This window comes from Schistocerca americana, chromosome X (assembly GCF_021461395.2).
Source record: "Schistocerca americana isolate TAMUIC-IGC-003095 chromosome X, iqSchAmer2.1, whole genome shotgun sequence".
NCBI lineage: Eukaryota > Metazoa > Arthropoda > Insecta > Orthoptera > Acrididae > Schistocerca > Schistocerca americana.
Window position 1 is genome coordinate 852,815,275 of NC_060130.1, and position 18,869 is coordinate 852,834,143.

Below are 18,869 nucleotides of genomic sequence, written 5' to 3' on the forward strand. Positions count from 1 at the left end.
CCCAGGCAACGTCGGGTACTCATCTAGTTTGGTATATAATAACCGTTACGCCGAGCAGTTGCCTAAGTAACGGAAATGTCGAGAGTCCTCGCGTATTCGCTCTCCATTCTATGCTTGTAGAATCTTCTTGTATTCTACAACAGATTCAACTGACGGGTTTTCAGTTAAATAGGCAGCGGCGGAAACTCGTGAATCGAATCTTCGAGCGTACGGAGACGGCGAGGTCGGAGATGACGTCACAGGACCCAATGGCGAGTTTAAAGGTGGTATACGCTACTATGCGTATATCGCAAAGATTACATCGTCCCAGGTGATAATTTGCGAGTTAAGATAATGTTTGTCAGTAATTATATTTTCCTAGAAAAAAAAGGGCGATTTCAAATAATAAAATAAACTAAGAGCTGCTGAAGAAGAACAAATAAAAGTTTCCAGGAACAATCTACTTTTTACCCTTCCTTCTAAAGTCATATCACTTTTACTTTACCTTCATATCAGAGATGTGATACTAAAATGACTCTTATTTCCTACTGTATTACAGATGTTCTTTAATATTACCGTTCATTCTGAATACAGTTTAACGTCCCGTGTATTATCTAAGGTACATTTCTGTGTTGTAATTCCGGTGTATTTTGACGGAGGGAATGCGACAGTGCCTTTGGTGATGTAATTTGCCATGGTAGTCATTATTTTACTGGGAAACCTTATCATTAAACTTTGCTTATTTTCTTTAGTATTTTAGTTTTCTGTTTTGGAGTAGAATACATACGATACACTTGCATAGACTCGACAGTCCGCCCCCGGTACCTGAGTGGTTAGCCGGCACGGTAGCTCAGCGTGTTCGGTCAGAGGGCTGCGTGCTCTCTGTAATAAAAAAACTGAGTCAAGGAATCAACAATCAACTTGAACGGATGTCAAAAAAAAAAAAAAAAAAAAGAAAAAAAAAGAAAAAAAAGTAGTCAGCGTGACAGAACGTCAATCCTAAGGGTCTGGGTTCGATTCTCGGCTGAGTCGAAGATTTTCTCCGCTCAGGGACTGGGTGTTGTGTTGTCCTACTCATCATCATTTCATCCTCATCGACACGCAAGTCGCCGAAGTGGAGTCAAATCGAAAGACTTGCACCCGGCGAACGGTCTACCCGACGGGAGGCCCTAGTCACACGACATTTATATTTATAGACTCGAGATATTTATCTGAGCATAATGGAAGCTCTTGAAATTGTATATGTTACACTATTCTCCTGGTACTGTTATTCCATGACATATGCAAGTATGGAAATTTATGAGATAAACTGTACACTTTAACATTCTTGATCATATAATCGTGGTCCCCAAAACTGTTGTTGCATTTAATTCTATGAAAACCACGATTTTGTCAAGAGTATATTTGTAATAAGAATTCATTCTCAGAAGTTAGTTTTTAATATTTGACATTCTAATGCACATCAGACTTAGAAATCTCAGTCAACTGCTCGAATGATTTAGTATCAAGATACGGTGTTGTCCATTTTGCAAATACTTGCTAAGAGAGCAACATTTGACAAAAAGCTACACACTGATAATGTAACACAACATGAATATAGAGAAGCTGGAATATATCCATTAAACCCATTTGGCAACTTATCTGCATCTACACTACAGGCCACTAAAATTGCTTCACCAAGAAGAAATGCACATGATAAACGGGTATTCATTGGACAAATATATTATACTAGAACTGACATACGATTACATTTTCACGCAAATTGGGTGCATAGATCCTGAGAAATCAGTACCCAGAACAACCACCTCTGGCTGCAATAACAGCCTTGATACGCCTGGGCATTGATTCAAGCAGAGCTTGGATGGCGTGTACAGGTACAGCTGCCCATGCAGCTTCAACACGATACCACAGTTCATCAGCTTTTGGCATGAGGCGCGAAAGAAAGATTTGCATATGCTACGGCTTATGAGTACTTGACCAGATGCAGAAGGCACAGAAGGTACTCTCACTGTTGTTAGGAGACACCTTTGGTATCTATCAGAAACAATCATAGGATTCGCTTTTTTTGGACGAACGTATTACTCAGGACGTTAAGTAAAAATATCTAAAAATGAAAAATTGTTAAGTAAAATATAACTAAAAATGTAGAAATCAAACCTGTTAAGAAAAGGTAAGGAAACTATTAGCAGGCAAAAACCTAATTTTTGAAGGAAAAGCCCTGACTATTTCGTTACTAATAAAACAAAGGCGTTCTCTGAATTCTGGGGGTCTATGACGTGACAGAATACTGCAGTAATTTTTTAAGAAGCCATGTGAACGCTCTTAAAGTGGTCAATGACACTGCAGGAAGAGGACTTGCTCTGATAAAAATGTTTAACGAATCGGTCGGGGACATACAACAAAAACAATTCTTGCTGAGCGTAGCCGAGCATCAAAGAAAATTTGTCACGAATTGAGCAAAAGAAGGGAATGCATCATTCAAAGTTCATTAATACAACACATGTTTTGTCTATCATACTACCTATTAATCTCAGTGTCTAGTTTTAATATTATTTTAAGTTTGTGATTTTTAATTTTCCCAATAAAAATAATTAACATTGAAAAATTAAATTTTTATTACTTTTCAGAACTAATAAAAGTGTGCAACACCTACATCCAGTCTTCTTGAAAACTGGAATATGTATCTCCTAGATCACTGGTATTCGGGATGTAAACAAAATCTGCAATTAATTTACATTTCATTTTTTGCCTTACAAAATAAAACACCTTACTGAGCAGCTCGAACAACCAATTTCAACAACTTTAACTCTTCATATAATTGGTAGTTTTGGAAACAAACAAACCAGTTTGGAAACAACTCAACATCTTCATACATGTTGTACAGTTACACTCAATATCTTATGGCATAATTTTCTGATGTAGCTAATTGCTTAGAATGAAAATATAGGCTGTGTAAAAACGAGCATTGAGAGTAACATGTGACGTTCACCCACTGTCATCTAGTAGACACCCTTTCGAGGAATTAGGGGTTTTAACTGCTCCCTTACAATCTATATATTTGTTAATGAAATTCATAATCACTATTCTTCCCAAATTTCGATTGATTATTTTCGTCCAAAGTTATAACATTCAAACCAAGAGAGGACTTATTTTTCATTACTAAAACATATAGTGGCTCAGAAATGAGTTCAACATGTAACGCCACACGTTATTGATCATTAGCCCAAGAACATAAATAGTTTCATAGACAGGAAAGCACATTTTAAATGTAGTCTAAAGCTTAACGTCTGAACAACTCGTTATTTTCCATAGAAGATTTAAAGACTAACATGTCACTATTACCACATTGCGCCATTTAGTAGCCTGTAAAGAATAAGTATTTAGACACACTCACAACCAAATAAATCTGTGTAGTATGCAAACTAACTCATTCCATATCATTACGATAGGGAAATGTGACAAAGACCTGGGCAATATACAACTAACTAACAATCTAGGCAGTGGAATGAGTGAGCTCGGGCTATGGCTCCAGACTATGGGAAACGTCAGACCTGGCATAAATTCAAGGAAATAGTATCTGTGGCAGTTGAGAGATTTATAATGAATAAATTAATAAAAGACGGTACACGAAAGAGGTCAGAACGCTGATGCAGAAGCAACGAAAAAAGTATGCCAAATTTAAAAGAGAACAAAACCACCAAGAACATGTGGTGCTTTACTGGAGCTCGAAACCTAGCACTGACTTTAATGCGAGGTGCTTTTAACAGCTTCCAAAATGAAACTCTGTCTCGAAATGTGACAGAAAATCCAAAGACAGATCGGTCGTTAGTGAAGTACACCAGTGGAAAGACACAATCAATACTTTCGCTGCACAATCCCAATGACGACTCTACCGATGACAGCGTCACTAAAGCGAAGTTATTGAACATAGTTTTCCGAAATTCCTTCACCGAAGATGGCGAAGTAAATATTTCAGAATTCGAATGAAGTACATCTGCCAACACGATTGATTCAGGAGTAGACATTGTCCGTGTAGTGAATCAGCTTAAATCACTTAATAAAGACAAGTCTTTAGATCCAGATAGTATACCAATTATGTTGTTTTCAGAGAATGCTGATATAGTAGCCCCATACTTACTCGTATACAATCGACCTCTCGATAAAAGATCCGTACCAAACGACTGGAAAGTGGCAGAAATCACACGAATACTTAAGAAACGAAGTAGGAGTAATTTGACGAATTGCAGACCGGTATCACTGACGTTAATTTGAAGCAGGATTGTAGAACATATACAGTGCTCGAGCATTATGAATTACCTTGAAGAAACTGTCTACTGACACATAGCATGGCTTCAGAAAACATCGTTCTTGTGAAACACAACTAGCTCTTTATTCGTAGGAAGTAATGAGTGCTTTCGACAGGGAATCTCAAATTATTCCATTATTTCTAGATTTTCAAAGGGTTTTTGACATCGTTCCTCTCAAGAGACTTCTAATCAAATTGCGTGCCTATGGAGTATCGCTTCAGTTGTGCAATTGGAATCATGATTTCCTGTCAGAACGGTCACAGTACGTAGTAATCGGCAGAAAATCATCGGGTAAAACAAAAGTGAGATCGGTGTTCCACAAGGAAGTGGGCTCCCTGTTCTTCTTAACATGTATAAACGATATAAGAGACAATCGGAGTAACTCTCTTAGATTTTTTACAGATGATGCTGCCATTTACTGTACAGTGAAGTCATCTGAAGATTCAAACCGATTGCAAAAATCTGTATGATGCGAAAGTGCCAATTGTCTCTGAATAAGGAAAAATATACGGTCATCCACATGCGAACTAAAAGAAATGCGTTAAATTTCGGTTACACGATAAATTACACAAATTTAAAGGCTGTTAATTCAATTAAATACCCATGAATTGCACATAGGAACAACTTAAGTTGGAACAATCACATAGATCATGTTGCGGGAAGGCAAACCAAAGACAGCGTTTTAGGCAGAACATTTCGAAGATTCCGCAGGTCTGCTGAAGAGACCGCCTACACTACATTTGTTTGTCCTCCGCTGGAGTACTGCTGTACTGTATATGAGATCCTTACCAGATAGGATGACAGAGGACATCGAAAAAGTCCAGAGAAGGGCAGGTCGTTTTGTGCTATCGCGAAATAGAGGAGAGAGTGTCACGGATACGGTAAGCAGGTTGGCGTGACATTTATTAAAACAAAGGCATTTTTCGTTGCGAAGACAGCTTTTCCTGAAATATCAGTGACCTACTTTATCTACTGAATGTGAAAATATTTTACTGTCGCCAACCTACGGAGGGAGAAATGATCATTATAATAAAATAGGAGCAATCAGAGCTTGTACAGAAAGATTTAAGTGTTCATTTTTCCCACGCGCTGTTAGTGTGTGGAACGACAGAGAAAGAGTCTGAAGGTGGTTCGGAGAACCCTCCGCCAGGCAGTTAAGTGTGAATAGTGGAGTAATCATGGAACTGTAGACTACTACTGTGCAGTGAGTAACATGATGTTTGCAAAATAAATGCTAACACAGACCTCAGAAACCCAACATCATCTACTATTTGTTATTGGGGACAATAAATTACAGAAAGTGAAGAACTGAAAATGTATTTGTGAAGATAGCTGAGCCGGCCGGAGTGGCCGTGTGGTTCTAGGCGCTACAGTCTGGAACCGAGCGACCGCTACGGTCGCAGGTTCGAATCCTGCCTCGAGCATGGATGTGTGTGATGTCCTTAGATTAGTTAGGTTTAAGTAGTTCTAAGTTCTAGGGGACTGGTGACCTCAGAAGTTAAGTCCCATAGTGCTCAGAGCCATTTTTTGAAAGTACGATACTGATCGAAATATCCAGCCTTCTCATCATCTATGAATATAGTCAGTCTATCAGTTACACTATGTCTCATTTAACCAAAGACAGCCTTCTATGTATTTCAGTGGATCAGTCACTAATTTTCAATGCTCCTTCCCATCTCTTGAGGGCGTCATCTTTCCTTTACTCAGCGTCATTCTGGATGTTTACAATATAATGCCTTATTCGATATACATATTCAATTCGGCAGGTTTATTGGACATGCAAAAATAATTGAACACTTAACAGTATGATCACTGAAACACTTTTTTTTTATATACAGGAATACAGAGCAGGGAGAAAGTTAGGGTTTGCGATTCATTGTTAAAGGAAGAAAGTTAAGAACAATGTCACACAGGCTAGAGGAATCTCAGATTATTTATTATTTGAAAAATAAAAAGTGGAAATCATTGAAGTGTATGCAACAATGAGCTCACATTTTGCTGAGGTATGCGAACGGTTATGGAAACTGATAAATGGTAGCGAATATCGCTACCAGGTGGTAATATGCCATTTTAATGTGACAGTAGGACAAAAAGAAGAGAATATTTCAAAAGAATAATGGTATGAAGAAGATATAACAAACTAATTTTGGGTAGACATCAAGTATAATTAGTTAAGGTAACAGATGCACAGTAACTAAGAACAGATAGAATACTGTAGAAACATTGTGAGGTATCTTTAAATGTTTGTGTGGTTGAAGAGATGAATCAGAAACACAGACAATTAGTAATGAATGTAACAACATTCTGAAAGTAAATCCAGTTTAGCTATGTAATTCCCTTAGAGGTATGGAGAAAGGAAAGGCACCTGTGGATGAAGCTGTTTCAGTAGAAAAGATTAAATTTGGAGGCAATGTAATATGGAAGAAGCTTACAAAATTAGTTATCGAATGTTGGTGAAAGAAGGTAACTTCCCAAACCTGGAAAAAAGCAGTAATTATCATCCTTTAAAAGAAACGAGAGAGGCAAGTCATAAAAACTGCAGACCGATCAACTCCCTTTCTGTTATATAGATAATATTCACAAAAATTATCTCAAAATGCACAGATAAAACTCTAAATTTGAATCAATCAACGTAAGAAGCTGGTTTTAGACGTGGATATTCTTGCAATTCACGAAACATAGAGAAGAGCAATTACGAAGAATTATCATTTTGCTTTAGATTTGTGGCTTTTGAGAAAGCTTTTGGCCTAGCTTCAAGCAAGTATATGGTAACGGCCACTGGAAGACAAAATACTGACTCAACTTGTTCTAATATACTGAAAATATACATGGTAAAACTGTATCTTTCATCAGGCTTTATTAGTATAATTTGAAATTCAGAACTGAAATTGATCTCATTCGAGGACATTTTATATTAAAACTAATAACAGCGAACCTAGCAGACATTTTCAAATACTTCAAGTGAGGAAACGACAACGGAGCGCATATTAACTTAACATACACTACTTGCCATTAAAATTGCTACACAAAGAAGAAATGCAGATGATAAACGGGTATTCATTGGACAAATATATTATACTAGAACTGACACGTGATTACATTTTCAGGTAATTTGGGTTCATAGATCCTGAGAAATCAGTACCCAGAACAACTACCTCTGGCCGTAATAACGGCCTTGATACGCCTGGGCATTGAGTCAAACAGAGATTGGATGGCGTGTACAGGTATAGCTGCGCATGCAGCTTCAACACGATACCACAGTTCACCAAGAGTAGTGACTGGCGTATTGTGACGAGCCAGTTGCTCGGCCACAATTGATCAGACGTTTTCAATTGGTGAGAGATCTGGAGAATGTGCTGGCCAGGGCAGCAGTCGAACATTTTCTATATCCAGAAAGGCCCGAACAGGACCTGCAACATGCGGTCGTGCATTATCCTGCTGAAATGTAAGGTTTCGCAGGGATCGAATGAAGGGTAGAGCCACGGGTCGTAACACATCAGAAATGTACCATCCACTGTTCAGCGTGCAGTCAATGCGAACAAGAGTTGACCGAGACGAGTAACCAATTGCAACCCATACAATCACGCTGGGTGATACGCCGGTATGGCGATGACGAATACACGCTTCCAATGTGCGTCCACCGCGATGTCGCCAAACACCGAAGCGACCATCATGATGCTCTAAACAGAACCTGGATTCATCCGAAAAAATGACGTTTTGCCATTCGTGCACCCAGGTTCGTCGTTGAGTACTCCATCGGAGGCGCTCCTGTGTGTGATGCAGCGTCAAGGGTAACTGCAGCCATGGTCTCCGAGGTGATAGTCCATGCTGCTGCAAACGTCGTCGAACTGTTCGTGCAGATGGTTGTTGTCTTGCAAACGTCCCCATCTGTTGACTCAGGGATCGACACGTGGCTGCACGATCCATTACAGCCATGCGGATAAGATGCCTGTCATCTCGACTGCTAGTGATACGAGGCCGTTGGGATCCAGCACGGCGTTCCGTATTACCCTCCTGAACCCACCGATTCCATATTCTGCTGACAGGCATTGTATCTCGACCAACGCGAGCAGCAATGTCGCGATACAATAAACCGCAATCGTGATAGGCTACAGGCCGACCTTTATCAAAGTCGGAAACGTGATGGTACGCATTTCTCCTCCTTACACGAGGCATCACAACAGCGTTTCACCAGGCAACGCCGGTCAACTGCTGTTAGTGTATGAGAAATCGGTTGGAAACTTTCCTCATGTCAGCACGTTGTAGGTGTCACCACCGGCGCCAACCTTGTGTGAATGCTGTGAAAAGCTAATCATTTGCATATCACAGCATCTTCTTCCTGTCGGTTAAATTTCGCTTCTGTAGCACGTCATCTTAGTGGTGTAGCAATTTTAACGGCCAGTAGTATATCTAAATCGCTTGCGGATGTTGTTCCATTTTCATCAAGTGGAAATAAACTCTGACGGATGCAAGAACTTAATGGAAAAAGATTTGAAAGAGGAGGTTAAAGACTAAAATAATGTGTATTCGACATATTCAAATGCAATTGCTTTATATTACAATTAAACTGATACGTTTTTTACTTGAGACAATTAAGGATAATTTGTGAATGAGTAATAAAAGAAATCAGTAAAATAGTGAAAATTGCGTAGGATAGTTTTGGTAAGAAAAAGAATTTTCAAAACTAAGTTTTTGATGTATCCGAAAGGAAAAGTTCACATTCAGTGTTTATTACCAGTTTCCACTAATAGTAGTGAAATATGTGGTTCAAATGTGAAATCATTCAAAAATTTCGAGTCGCTCAGTGATCAAAGAAGATACATATTTTGGAAATTACAACGAGAGCCAGGAAACAAATAAATCTGGGAACAGACTGGAGTGGATGACGCAGCGAAATATAAAATGAGAATGAAATGGAGCCAGACAAATGGACAGTTGACTGAGCAAGGAAGGTTTTTTGCGATATCCTGCCCTGACTGCCTTCTGAGTTACAAGTAATTGGGATGCTTGGGATGGCTGTTTTCAGAAACAGTACAGTATTTTCCATGTACTCTCTCAAGCATAGTAATAAAGGACAAAGCCGATTAAAATAAATCATTTTTTACATTACAGGAGATGCGTGAATTACTTCCTCAGAAAATCAAATGCAAATCAAATGCTAAAGATCAAATGTCAGTACCATGACATTACCTAAAACGTCATGGAAAGAATTGAGGAGGAAGAGGAACATAATTTTCTCTTGACTAGATTAGAGAAGTGGAACGATTAATGAATATCACTGGCGTTTGGTTAAACAGAAAAAATGTACGGAAATACCAGAAAGAAAGGGGAGTATGAAGAGGGAACATGGAATTACTTAAAGAAATGATACATAGATAGAGCAATGATTTCAAACCTTTTGTCATGCATGGGAACCTTTTTTTCTTTATTGTTACTCCATTTCCTGAAAGAGAGGCATATCGGTAGCATTGTGTAACTACTGTAAGCCCTGCAGACTTTTAAAGTCCAATGGAGTTAAAACAAACATCAAAAGATGGCAAAGCAAACATGTGATATTACTAAACAGGTGACAATGTGATGATGGTGAACAACATCTTCCGCACAGGCTGTTAAAATATTTTTATTAAAAAGTCATGACCAGGTTTTGCATCAGTGGAGATGCATATTTAGATGAGAGTTTCTTTATTTTTTTTAAACAGTCTTTGTGCGGCAAAGTAAGTCAATAGCGTGCTAAAATTGGTTGTGTATGATTAAACTGGCATAGACAACCGGTTTTAGCACCCTATTGGTGTAACCGCGACGAAGACCAATGGGACTTGGCTCTTAGCATTTACTTTGCCACGCTACGGCTGTGTGTGTGTAAAAAAAAATTTACAAGATACAAAGATACATCTCCACTGATGCGAAAGCAGTAGTGACTTTTTAATAAAAGTGTTTAAACAACCAGTGCGGAAGATTTTATTCACCATGTGAAACCCTGGCTACGGTTGGCTGACGGCTAAAATAATATGATGGTGATGGTCTCCATGGACGGTGCTTCGGTAAGTTAGCTGTAAATGAAGCGCAGATACTTCATAATCACTTCCAGGTCAAACAGATGGATAGATTGGAATAGTAAGATAGTGAGGAGGAAAATAGTGATGGGACATGGGTGGGGAGCTGACGTAGTGCAGGACGCAATTTGTCAGCTTATCTGGTTGAAGTTGTGAGGCGGATTTTGCTCAGTACGACTGAAGCATTGGGGCTTAGGGTATCTAAGCGGGAGTAAGTGATATGGGCGTCATACATTGAAGGCTTTCACGACCGCATGTTTCAGCTGCTGAGAATTCTTCCGGGTTGTATGGCCGTGGTCCATGGAACTCTTCTATCCCTGACGTTTCGTCCAAAGCTAAGTTGGAAGAAGCTATGAAACTCAGCGATATATGGGCAGTGGCGCTACAGAATCGGTGAGAAGTTTTTATCTTTGACGTACTATGATCAATAGTTATATATTATTCTTGACAAGGTTTACCTCTGCTATCACGCGAAATCCAGACCACGCCCACTTTCCACGGTATTTAGGCCGTTCTTCGACGTCCGACTCGTCAGTCGGCAAGACTCAGCACAACCAGTCGCACCTCCGAAGATGCCCAACGTAGCTTTGGACGAAACGTCAGGGATAGAAGAGTTCCATGGACCACGGTCATACATCCCGGAAGAATTCTCGGCAGGTGAAATGGGAGTGTTTCTAAGCTTGGGTGGCGGTGCCATGTAGGAGAAATGGGGAACAGACAGGTAGTGTGATTTGAAGAATGGCAGTAAGTCACTCACAGTGATGTTAATTTTCTTGGATAGTTGTGACAAAACGGATTATATCTTCTACAATGAGTTGACAAAAGTCGTGGAATAATGATATGCACATATAAAGATGACGGTAGTATCGCGTACACAAGGTATAAAAGGGCAATGCATTGGCGGAGCTGTCATTTGTACTTAGATGATTCATGTGAAAAGGTTTCAGACGTGACAGCCGCACGACGGGAATTAAAATACTTTGAACGCGGAATGGTAGTTGGAGTTAGATGCATAGGACATTAAATTTCGGAATTCGTTAGGGAATTCAACATTCCGAGATCCACAGTTGCAAGAGTGTTCCGAGGGTACCAGATTTCAGGCATTCCCTCTCACCGTGGACAACAGAGTGGCCGACGGCCTTCACTTAAAAAAATGAGAGCAGCGATGTTTGTATAGAATTGTCAGTGCTAACAGACCAGCAACACCACGTGAAATAACAGCAGAAATCAATGTAGAACGTATGGCGAACGTATCCGTTTGGACTGTGCGGCGAAATTTGGTGTTAATGGGCAGCAGACGACCAAGGCGAGTGCCTTTGCTAACAGCACATCGCCTGCAGCGCCTCTTCTGGGCTCGTGACCGTATTGGTTGGACCCTAGACGACTATAAAACCGTGACCTGATCAAATGAGTCCTGATTTCAGTTGGTAAAGGCTGATGGGAGGGTTCTAGTGAAGCGCAGACCCCACAAAGCCATGGATCGAAGCCGGCCGGAGTTGCCGTGCGGTTCTAGGCGCTACAGTCTGGAACCGCGAGACCGCTGCGGTCGCAGGTTCGAATCATGCCTCGGGCATGGATGTGTGTGATGTCCTTAGGTTAGTTAGGTTTAAGTAGTTCTAAGTTCTAGGGGACTGATGACCTCAGAAGTTGAGTCCCATGGTGCTCAGAGCCATTTGAACCACGGATCGAAGTTGTCAATATGTGCAAGCTGGTGGTGACTTCATAACGTTGTGAGCTGTTTTATATGGAATGGATTGGGTCATCTGGTCCATCTGTACCGGTTATTGACTGGAAATGGTTATGTTCGGCTAATTAAAGAACATTTTCAGCCATTTATGGGCTTCATGTTCCCAAACAACGAAAGAATTTTCATGTCGTTGGGCCACAGTTGTTCACGATTGGTTTCAAGAACATTCTGGATAAATCGAGAGAATGATTTGGTCACCCAGATCGCGTGACACGAATCCCATCGTACATTTATGGGGAATAATTGAGAGGTCAGTTTGAGCACAAAATCCTGCACCGACAGCACTTCTCGCAGTTATGGACGGCTATAGAGGCAAAAGGAGGTCCGACGCGATATTAGGAGGTACCCCATGACTTTTGTTACCTCAGTGTATGGCGGGGGTGAGAGAAACCAATGGTCACTGCAGAGTTACAATAAAGAGTGAATAAATTTGAAGTTGAAGATTACGCACTGGAGAGCTCAGAAGGAGGCAGTTGTGCGGTAGAGGCCGGTGTAGCCGCAGAGGCGCGCCCGCAGCGCCGGCAGGAGCAGCGCGGCCGCCGACAGGTTCTCCAGGAAGTTGGAGCACTCGCACAGCAGCAGGTACATCTTGTCGCCGCTCGACAGCGACTTGTGCAGCGTTATTCTGCGCAGGCCCACCGACTTGGGCAGGTACCGGTACAGCATCCTGGCACCTGCGCAGCCAAACACCATATCAGAGTACAATTTATTCTCATATCCTTGTAAGTGATTGGTTGGTTTGGGTTGTTTGGGGAAGGAGACCAGACAGCAAGGTCATAGGTCTCATCGGATTAGGGAAGGACGGGGAAGGAAGTCGGCCGTGCCCTTTCAAAGGAATCATCCCGGCATTTGCCTGGAGCGATTGAGGGAAATCACGGAAAACCTAAATCAGGATGGCCGGAGGCGGAATTGAAATGTCGTCCTCCCGAATGCGAGTCCAGTGATCCTTGTAGGTGAATACCTGACTCATTCTCAGGTGTCGAGTCAACAACATGTTTGTAGAAACGTAGATTATGTGAATAAACATCTACGAAGTATTGATCTGACCCATCCTCTTCTGTTCTAATGTTTCCAGTTTCTATCTGTCATTCCAAAGCCTTGAAACTATGAACTCCGTCTTTTTCGCCACACCTGCTTATCCTACACTACTAGAATTATTTACCAGCTCCTCAATTTCCCCTCCCTACTTATCAACCCTTGCATATTTGACTCGGTGTGGCCGAGCGGTTCTAGGCGCTTCAGTCTGGAACCGCGCGACCGCATCGGACGCAGGCTCGAATCCTGCCTCGGGCATGGATGTGTGTGATGTCCTTAGGTTAGTTAGATTTAATTAGTTCTATGTTCTAAGAGACTGATGACCTCAGATGTTAAGTCTCATAGTGCTCAGAGCCGTTTGAACCATATTTCACTCCGTAGACCCTTCGCTTCTCCCGCAATTATCAATTCTGTCACGATCCGAGCCTGTACCAACGCATCCCACTCACACCACACCTATGCACAGTATATAGTCTCTCCCAATGCAACTTCAATAGTCTCCATCTCCCACACAATGAAGTACTCTCCGACATTTATCTTCCATTTTTTAATGGTCAAAAACATTTCAAATGGTTCTGAGCACTATGGGACTTAACATCTGAGGTAATCAGTCCCCTAGAACTTAGTACTACTTAAACCTAACTAACCTAAGGATATGACACATATCTATGCCCAAGGCAGGACTCGAATCTGCGACCGTAGCGGTCGCGCGGTTCCAGACTGAAGCACCTAGAACCGCTCGGCCACACCGGCCGGCTTTTAATAGTCGGTTGACCTAATTGCGAAGGAGTCTTGACCCGACTATGCTGTTAAAATATCCTTATTATGAAAGGTAGGGTTTCGAATAGGTACTGAAATGACAAACACTATGAATATTTTACAATTTCTAACTTTATTCAGAAAGTAGTATCAACTCCTGATATACATGCTCTAAAGGAACTGTACCCATGAAAAGACCAAGTCTTTACACAGAGACGGTGACTAATTAGCACCGTCTACTTAAAATGGAACTGTCAGTACTGAGTCCACACCCACGACACGACACACAGAAGTCCCTAGCTAAACGACTAGGATTCCACCAGCTGCTCTCCAACTACTGCAGATAACTCTGCGTTGCCCTGCATGTCTACTCTCTTCGACTGCCCTTGCGATTCTACCATCAACTTCCTACTCTGATTGAAATAGACCCCTCGGCGGATCCTGCTGTCGAGTTTTATTCAATTTTCCCCTTCGCCCCTGCCAGTCCCTGATATAGCCTGTTGTCGAAGGGTCCACACCATCTCATTGGTTGTAACTGTGCACTATTTTTCGGATGCTGAGTGGAGGGAGTGAGGCGCGGATTCGAACCTGCGACCGTAGCGGTCGCGCAGTTCCAGACTGTAGCGCCTAGAACCGCTCGGCCACTCCTGCCGGACGATATTTTATATAATCTCCCTCCAAGAACTGCTCTCGCACCTAGGCGACCAGTATCTCTTGTCTCGTAATTTTCTCTTTGTCATGTTTTGAACTCACAAGACTTGGCCGCTTCCCGTGGGTACTATAACCCTTACCCCAAATTCTATGTCTCCTTCCAACCTCTGTCTCTCATTACACATTCCCAAATATGAATCCACAAATCGCGCTGCTATCTTACTCCACACGGCAACACTTACCTATCGTACTACCTTATTCTCTGCCAGTGGAAGTCCTACCGCTTCTAGTGTAGTGAAGTGGAGTGTTTCATTGCCATAAAAAGACCACTGTCAACAATTTTTAAAAAGATAACAGCTTTAAACATTAGCAGTGTACAAGAGACCAGTGACCGCTTTTTATAGGATCCATAATATGAGCTATATTGCACGTTAATAGGCTATTCTAAAAGCTAAAATTCATAACCACTGGCAGTTACACTGACGGCACACAGTCATGTTAGAGACCAGCAGATCTGGTCGTACTGTTGGGGATTCGTTTGACGAGCCACCAGAAACTGACTCTGTTGTTCTGATGAAGCAAAAAAATTCAGGAGGACCAAGATTGAAATCCCCGTCCACACATCCAGATTTAGGTTTGCAGTGGTTTCCCTCAAACGCTTAAAGCAAATGGCGGGGTGGTTCCTCGGAAGAGGACAGGGCCGATTTCCTACCCTATGCTTTCCCAATCAGAGCTTGTGCTCTGTTACTAATGGTGGTGGTGGTGGTTGTTGGGATGTTTAAGGGGGACTAAACAGCTAAGGTCATCAGTCCCCCATGTTACTAATGATGTAATTGTTGACGGGAAGTGAAGCCCTAATTTTCCTTTTTCGTGCAGGTCCAGTGCAGATTCGGTTCTAGACGCTGTACGTGGGGCATCCTCTTCCCGACCATCCCCCCTCCCCCTTTCCCCATTAATATAGAAATGTAAAAGGTAAAGCCTGTCGGAGTGGCCGAGCGGTTCTAGGCGCTACAATCTGGAACCGCGCGACCGTTACGGTCGCAGGCTCGAATCCTGCCTCGGGCATGGATGTGTGTGATGTCCTTAGGTTAGTTAGGTTTAAGTAGTTCTAAGTTCTAGGGGACTGATGACCTCAGAAGTTAAGTCCCATAGTGCTCAGAGCCATTTGAACCATTTGTAAAAGGTAAAATTATGGTGATATGATCTCTCATGTGGCAACAGCCTTGCCGCAGTGGTAACACCGGTTCCCATCAGACCACCGAAGTTAAGCGCTGTCGGGCTTGGCCAACACTTGGATGGGTGACCGACCAGGTCTGCAGAGCGCTGTTGGCAAGATGGGTGCACAGTGTCCTTGAGAGGCCAGTTGAGGAGCTAATTGACTGAGAGGTAGCGGCTTTGGTCACGAAAACTGACAACGGGCGGGAGAGCGGTGTGCTGACCACATGCCCCTCATTATTCGCGTCTTGTGATGCCTAACGGCAGAGGATGACACGGCGGTCGGTCGGTGCCGTTGGGCTTTACAAGGCTTGTTTTGAGGGAGGGAGGGAGTAGTTTTAGTCTTTCATTAAGTTTCGTTAAGGGGAGAGAGAGAGAGAGAGAGAGAGAGAGAGAGAGAGAGAGAGAGAGAAAGGGGGGTGTCACGTTTCCTCGGTGTGAATGTCTGCCGACTTGTTGTTTCCACTTTATGCACAATATTTTGACGACTGACTCAGCCTCCTTCTTCAGTTGCCACGAGTTCTGCTGTTACGTGTGATCGCTCTGGACTCCATTGCTATTGTGAACAACTGTTGGTCTCGCGTCGCCTTTTACAGCTGAGTTCGATTTCTGACGTCTACTAAGCCCTTTGATGCTCTTTAGTTTTCCAGAGCCCGCAGTGATATTCCGTGAAACGCACATTCTCTCAGCGTTCCCCCGTTGTGGTGGATGTGATGGCCGGCGAGATCATAACAAACCAAGTGCTGGAACCTAATCCTTGTTTAAACTGAAACACTCGTCTCTGTTTATAGGGCTTTCTGACATCTTTTTTTGAGGGATTTTTTAAATTACGTATCCCTGAAACTTGGCTTTGTACCTCGACATTAGCCTCTTCTTATATAATTTGTTATTAATTCATATTTGTAATGTTAAAGATAGTGTAAGTCTCTGAAAGCTGGCTGTGCATCGCATTCGATGCGAATGTGGCATGTCTTACGTGGGACAGACTATCGAACAGTTGAGGAGAGATGCAATGAACATCATTGACAGACACGACTAGAGCAGCCTAGGAAATCAGCTGATGCCGAGCAGTGTTTCGTATATATTAATTAAATGAAATACAATGAGACCAATATAATTGTGTAAACGTCAAGTTTCTGGGACAGCATAATTATGAAATCTTTCGAAATAAAGTTGTCAGAAAACCTAATAAATGGGGCCGAATGTTTTTTTAAAGAAAAATGCCTAGGGTCCGTCACTCAGTTTGTTAAGACCTAGCCTGCCATCTCAGCCACCACAATTGGGAGAATTTGCGTTTCACGGAATATCAATGTAGTCTCTGAAAAAAAAAGAACATCAGGAGGCGTAATGGGAGTCGGGAATCGGTGCTAGAGTAACGGCATTTCGCAGTGTGGTTGGAGTCCACACAACGAGTTCAGAAAACAGCAGAACTCTCAGAATCTGAAGAAGACGCCTAGGCTGGTCAGATATTGTGCATAAAATGGAAACAACAACTCGGCAGAACACCTGCAAGCACATAATTAACAATTACGGTGCTCTGAAGGGTAATATAGAGAATTATGATGCAATAGAAGTTGGTTTAGAAACAACTCCGAGATTCGCTTGCATAGGAAAAGAAATTCACAACAACAGGAAATTCAAGAAATAGCAATAGTAAATATTGAGTAACGGTTGTATACTGCATGAAAGTATACTGGTTGCAATCCTGCCAAAGTTATTTCCTCTTCTACCAGTTGGTTGCAAAATCCGAGAATTCAGTTCTGCTGGGAATACGATGAAAGTATTCCTAGGTTCTATTACAGGCTGTATGCTTACGTGACGTGGCGTAAGGTGGATTTTTTAGCCCAAGGAAAAGAAACAACCTCGAATGTGTCTGAACCTGTAAACTGCGATACGAAAGCCCAGCCCTCTGTCCACTCATTTATTGGTGCAAGTAAGAATAATAACGATAATCATATAATTATTACAGGAGTTTAACAGGCCCTGAAACATCAACTAAATGGAAGAAATATCAACTTAGGGGAGAGAGACGATAGAAAATGCTTATAATGTACATACTACACTATAAGTTTGTGCACGGTGTATTGGAAACACTTTCCTAGGCTAGCCTCGGGAACCACACGTGACGGGTGCTCGCGTGGTGAAAAGAGCAATACTTTTGTATTGTGTAGGTCAGGAAACAAAACGAGCAAGAACATAAATGGACAGAAAAACAGGTTTGTAGAAATTTTCTAAACTTAGAGTTAAAATTTAACTCTACCATATTTTTGTGCCATAAGGTGCCGCCTAATTCGTCTATACGGTAGACTTTCTTACTTGCAGAGTTCAAGATGTTCTTCGACAACACCAATGCTGAAAACAAGTTATTACTGTCTTACAGTGCAGTGCGACGTATAGGTCGCGTTTACTACCAGACACGGCATTCGAAGTGTAATTTACCTGTCCAATAGAGCCAGTTCTTCTCGAACTTCTCGCCGTCGTCGCCTTCGAACACCTTGTAGACGGAGATGATGTAGCCGGTGGCGGCCGAGTTGGGCCTCTTGGAGTGGGTATCGAGCGGCGGGCGCGCGATCGTCGCCACTTCGTTGAAGAGATCGAGGGTGTGGGCCGCCGTGTAGCGCAGACTGCGCGGGTCGAACTTCCGCAGAGACGCCGCGCGCAGGTTACGGAAGAAGTCCACCGGGTCCGTCTGGCTCTTGTTGATCACGTAGTACGAAATGAACGGGAACTCCGCTGCAACAACCAAACTTCTATTGCACTACGTCAGTCGTGTGTGTGGTTCTTACAATCTTTCACCCCCAACCTCTTCGAGAACCCTGACACAGCAGTAACGTTTATCTGGCAAGTTAACTCATATATTCAGCTGAAAAATTCGTACAGGGCGTACCGTAATTAATAGCCAAAACTCCAATTTGAGCCCAATTAGATTGGGACTTATTGTACGAAAAGATTACGTTTCAAATACGTAAGGTCCGATTAGGGGCGAAATGGAAACCACTGTGAAAATCTGACGGAACTTTGCACAGATGTGTTGGACAGTGTTTTTAGTGTTCCTGTCGATCGCTTCACGTCGCTCTTTTCAGTTCAGAGCGCAAAGTGATCACGTAGCATTGCCTAAAACAA

The 18,869-nt window shown here is 42.2% G+C and overlaps 1 protein-coding gene across 1 annotated transcript in view; it reads right to left on the bottom strand.

The window, feature by feature from the left end:
- LOC124555645 overlaps positions 1-18,869 on the bottom strand; it is a 268,625-nt gene that overhangs the window by 24,957 nt on the left and 224,799 nt on the right. Inside the window, exons 5-6 of the mRNA XM_047129628.1 lie at positions 18,186-18,479; positions 12,538-12,760 (exon numbers count right to left, since the gene is read on the bottom strand). Of these exons, the coding sequence (XP_046985584.1) occupies positions 12,546-12,760; positions 18,186-18,479 (509 nt within the window). The 3' untranslated portion in view covers positions 12,538-12,545. The remainder of the gene's footprint in view (positions 1-12,537; positions 12,761-18,185; positions 18,480-18,869) is intronic.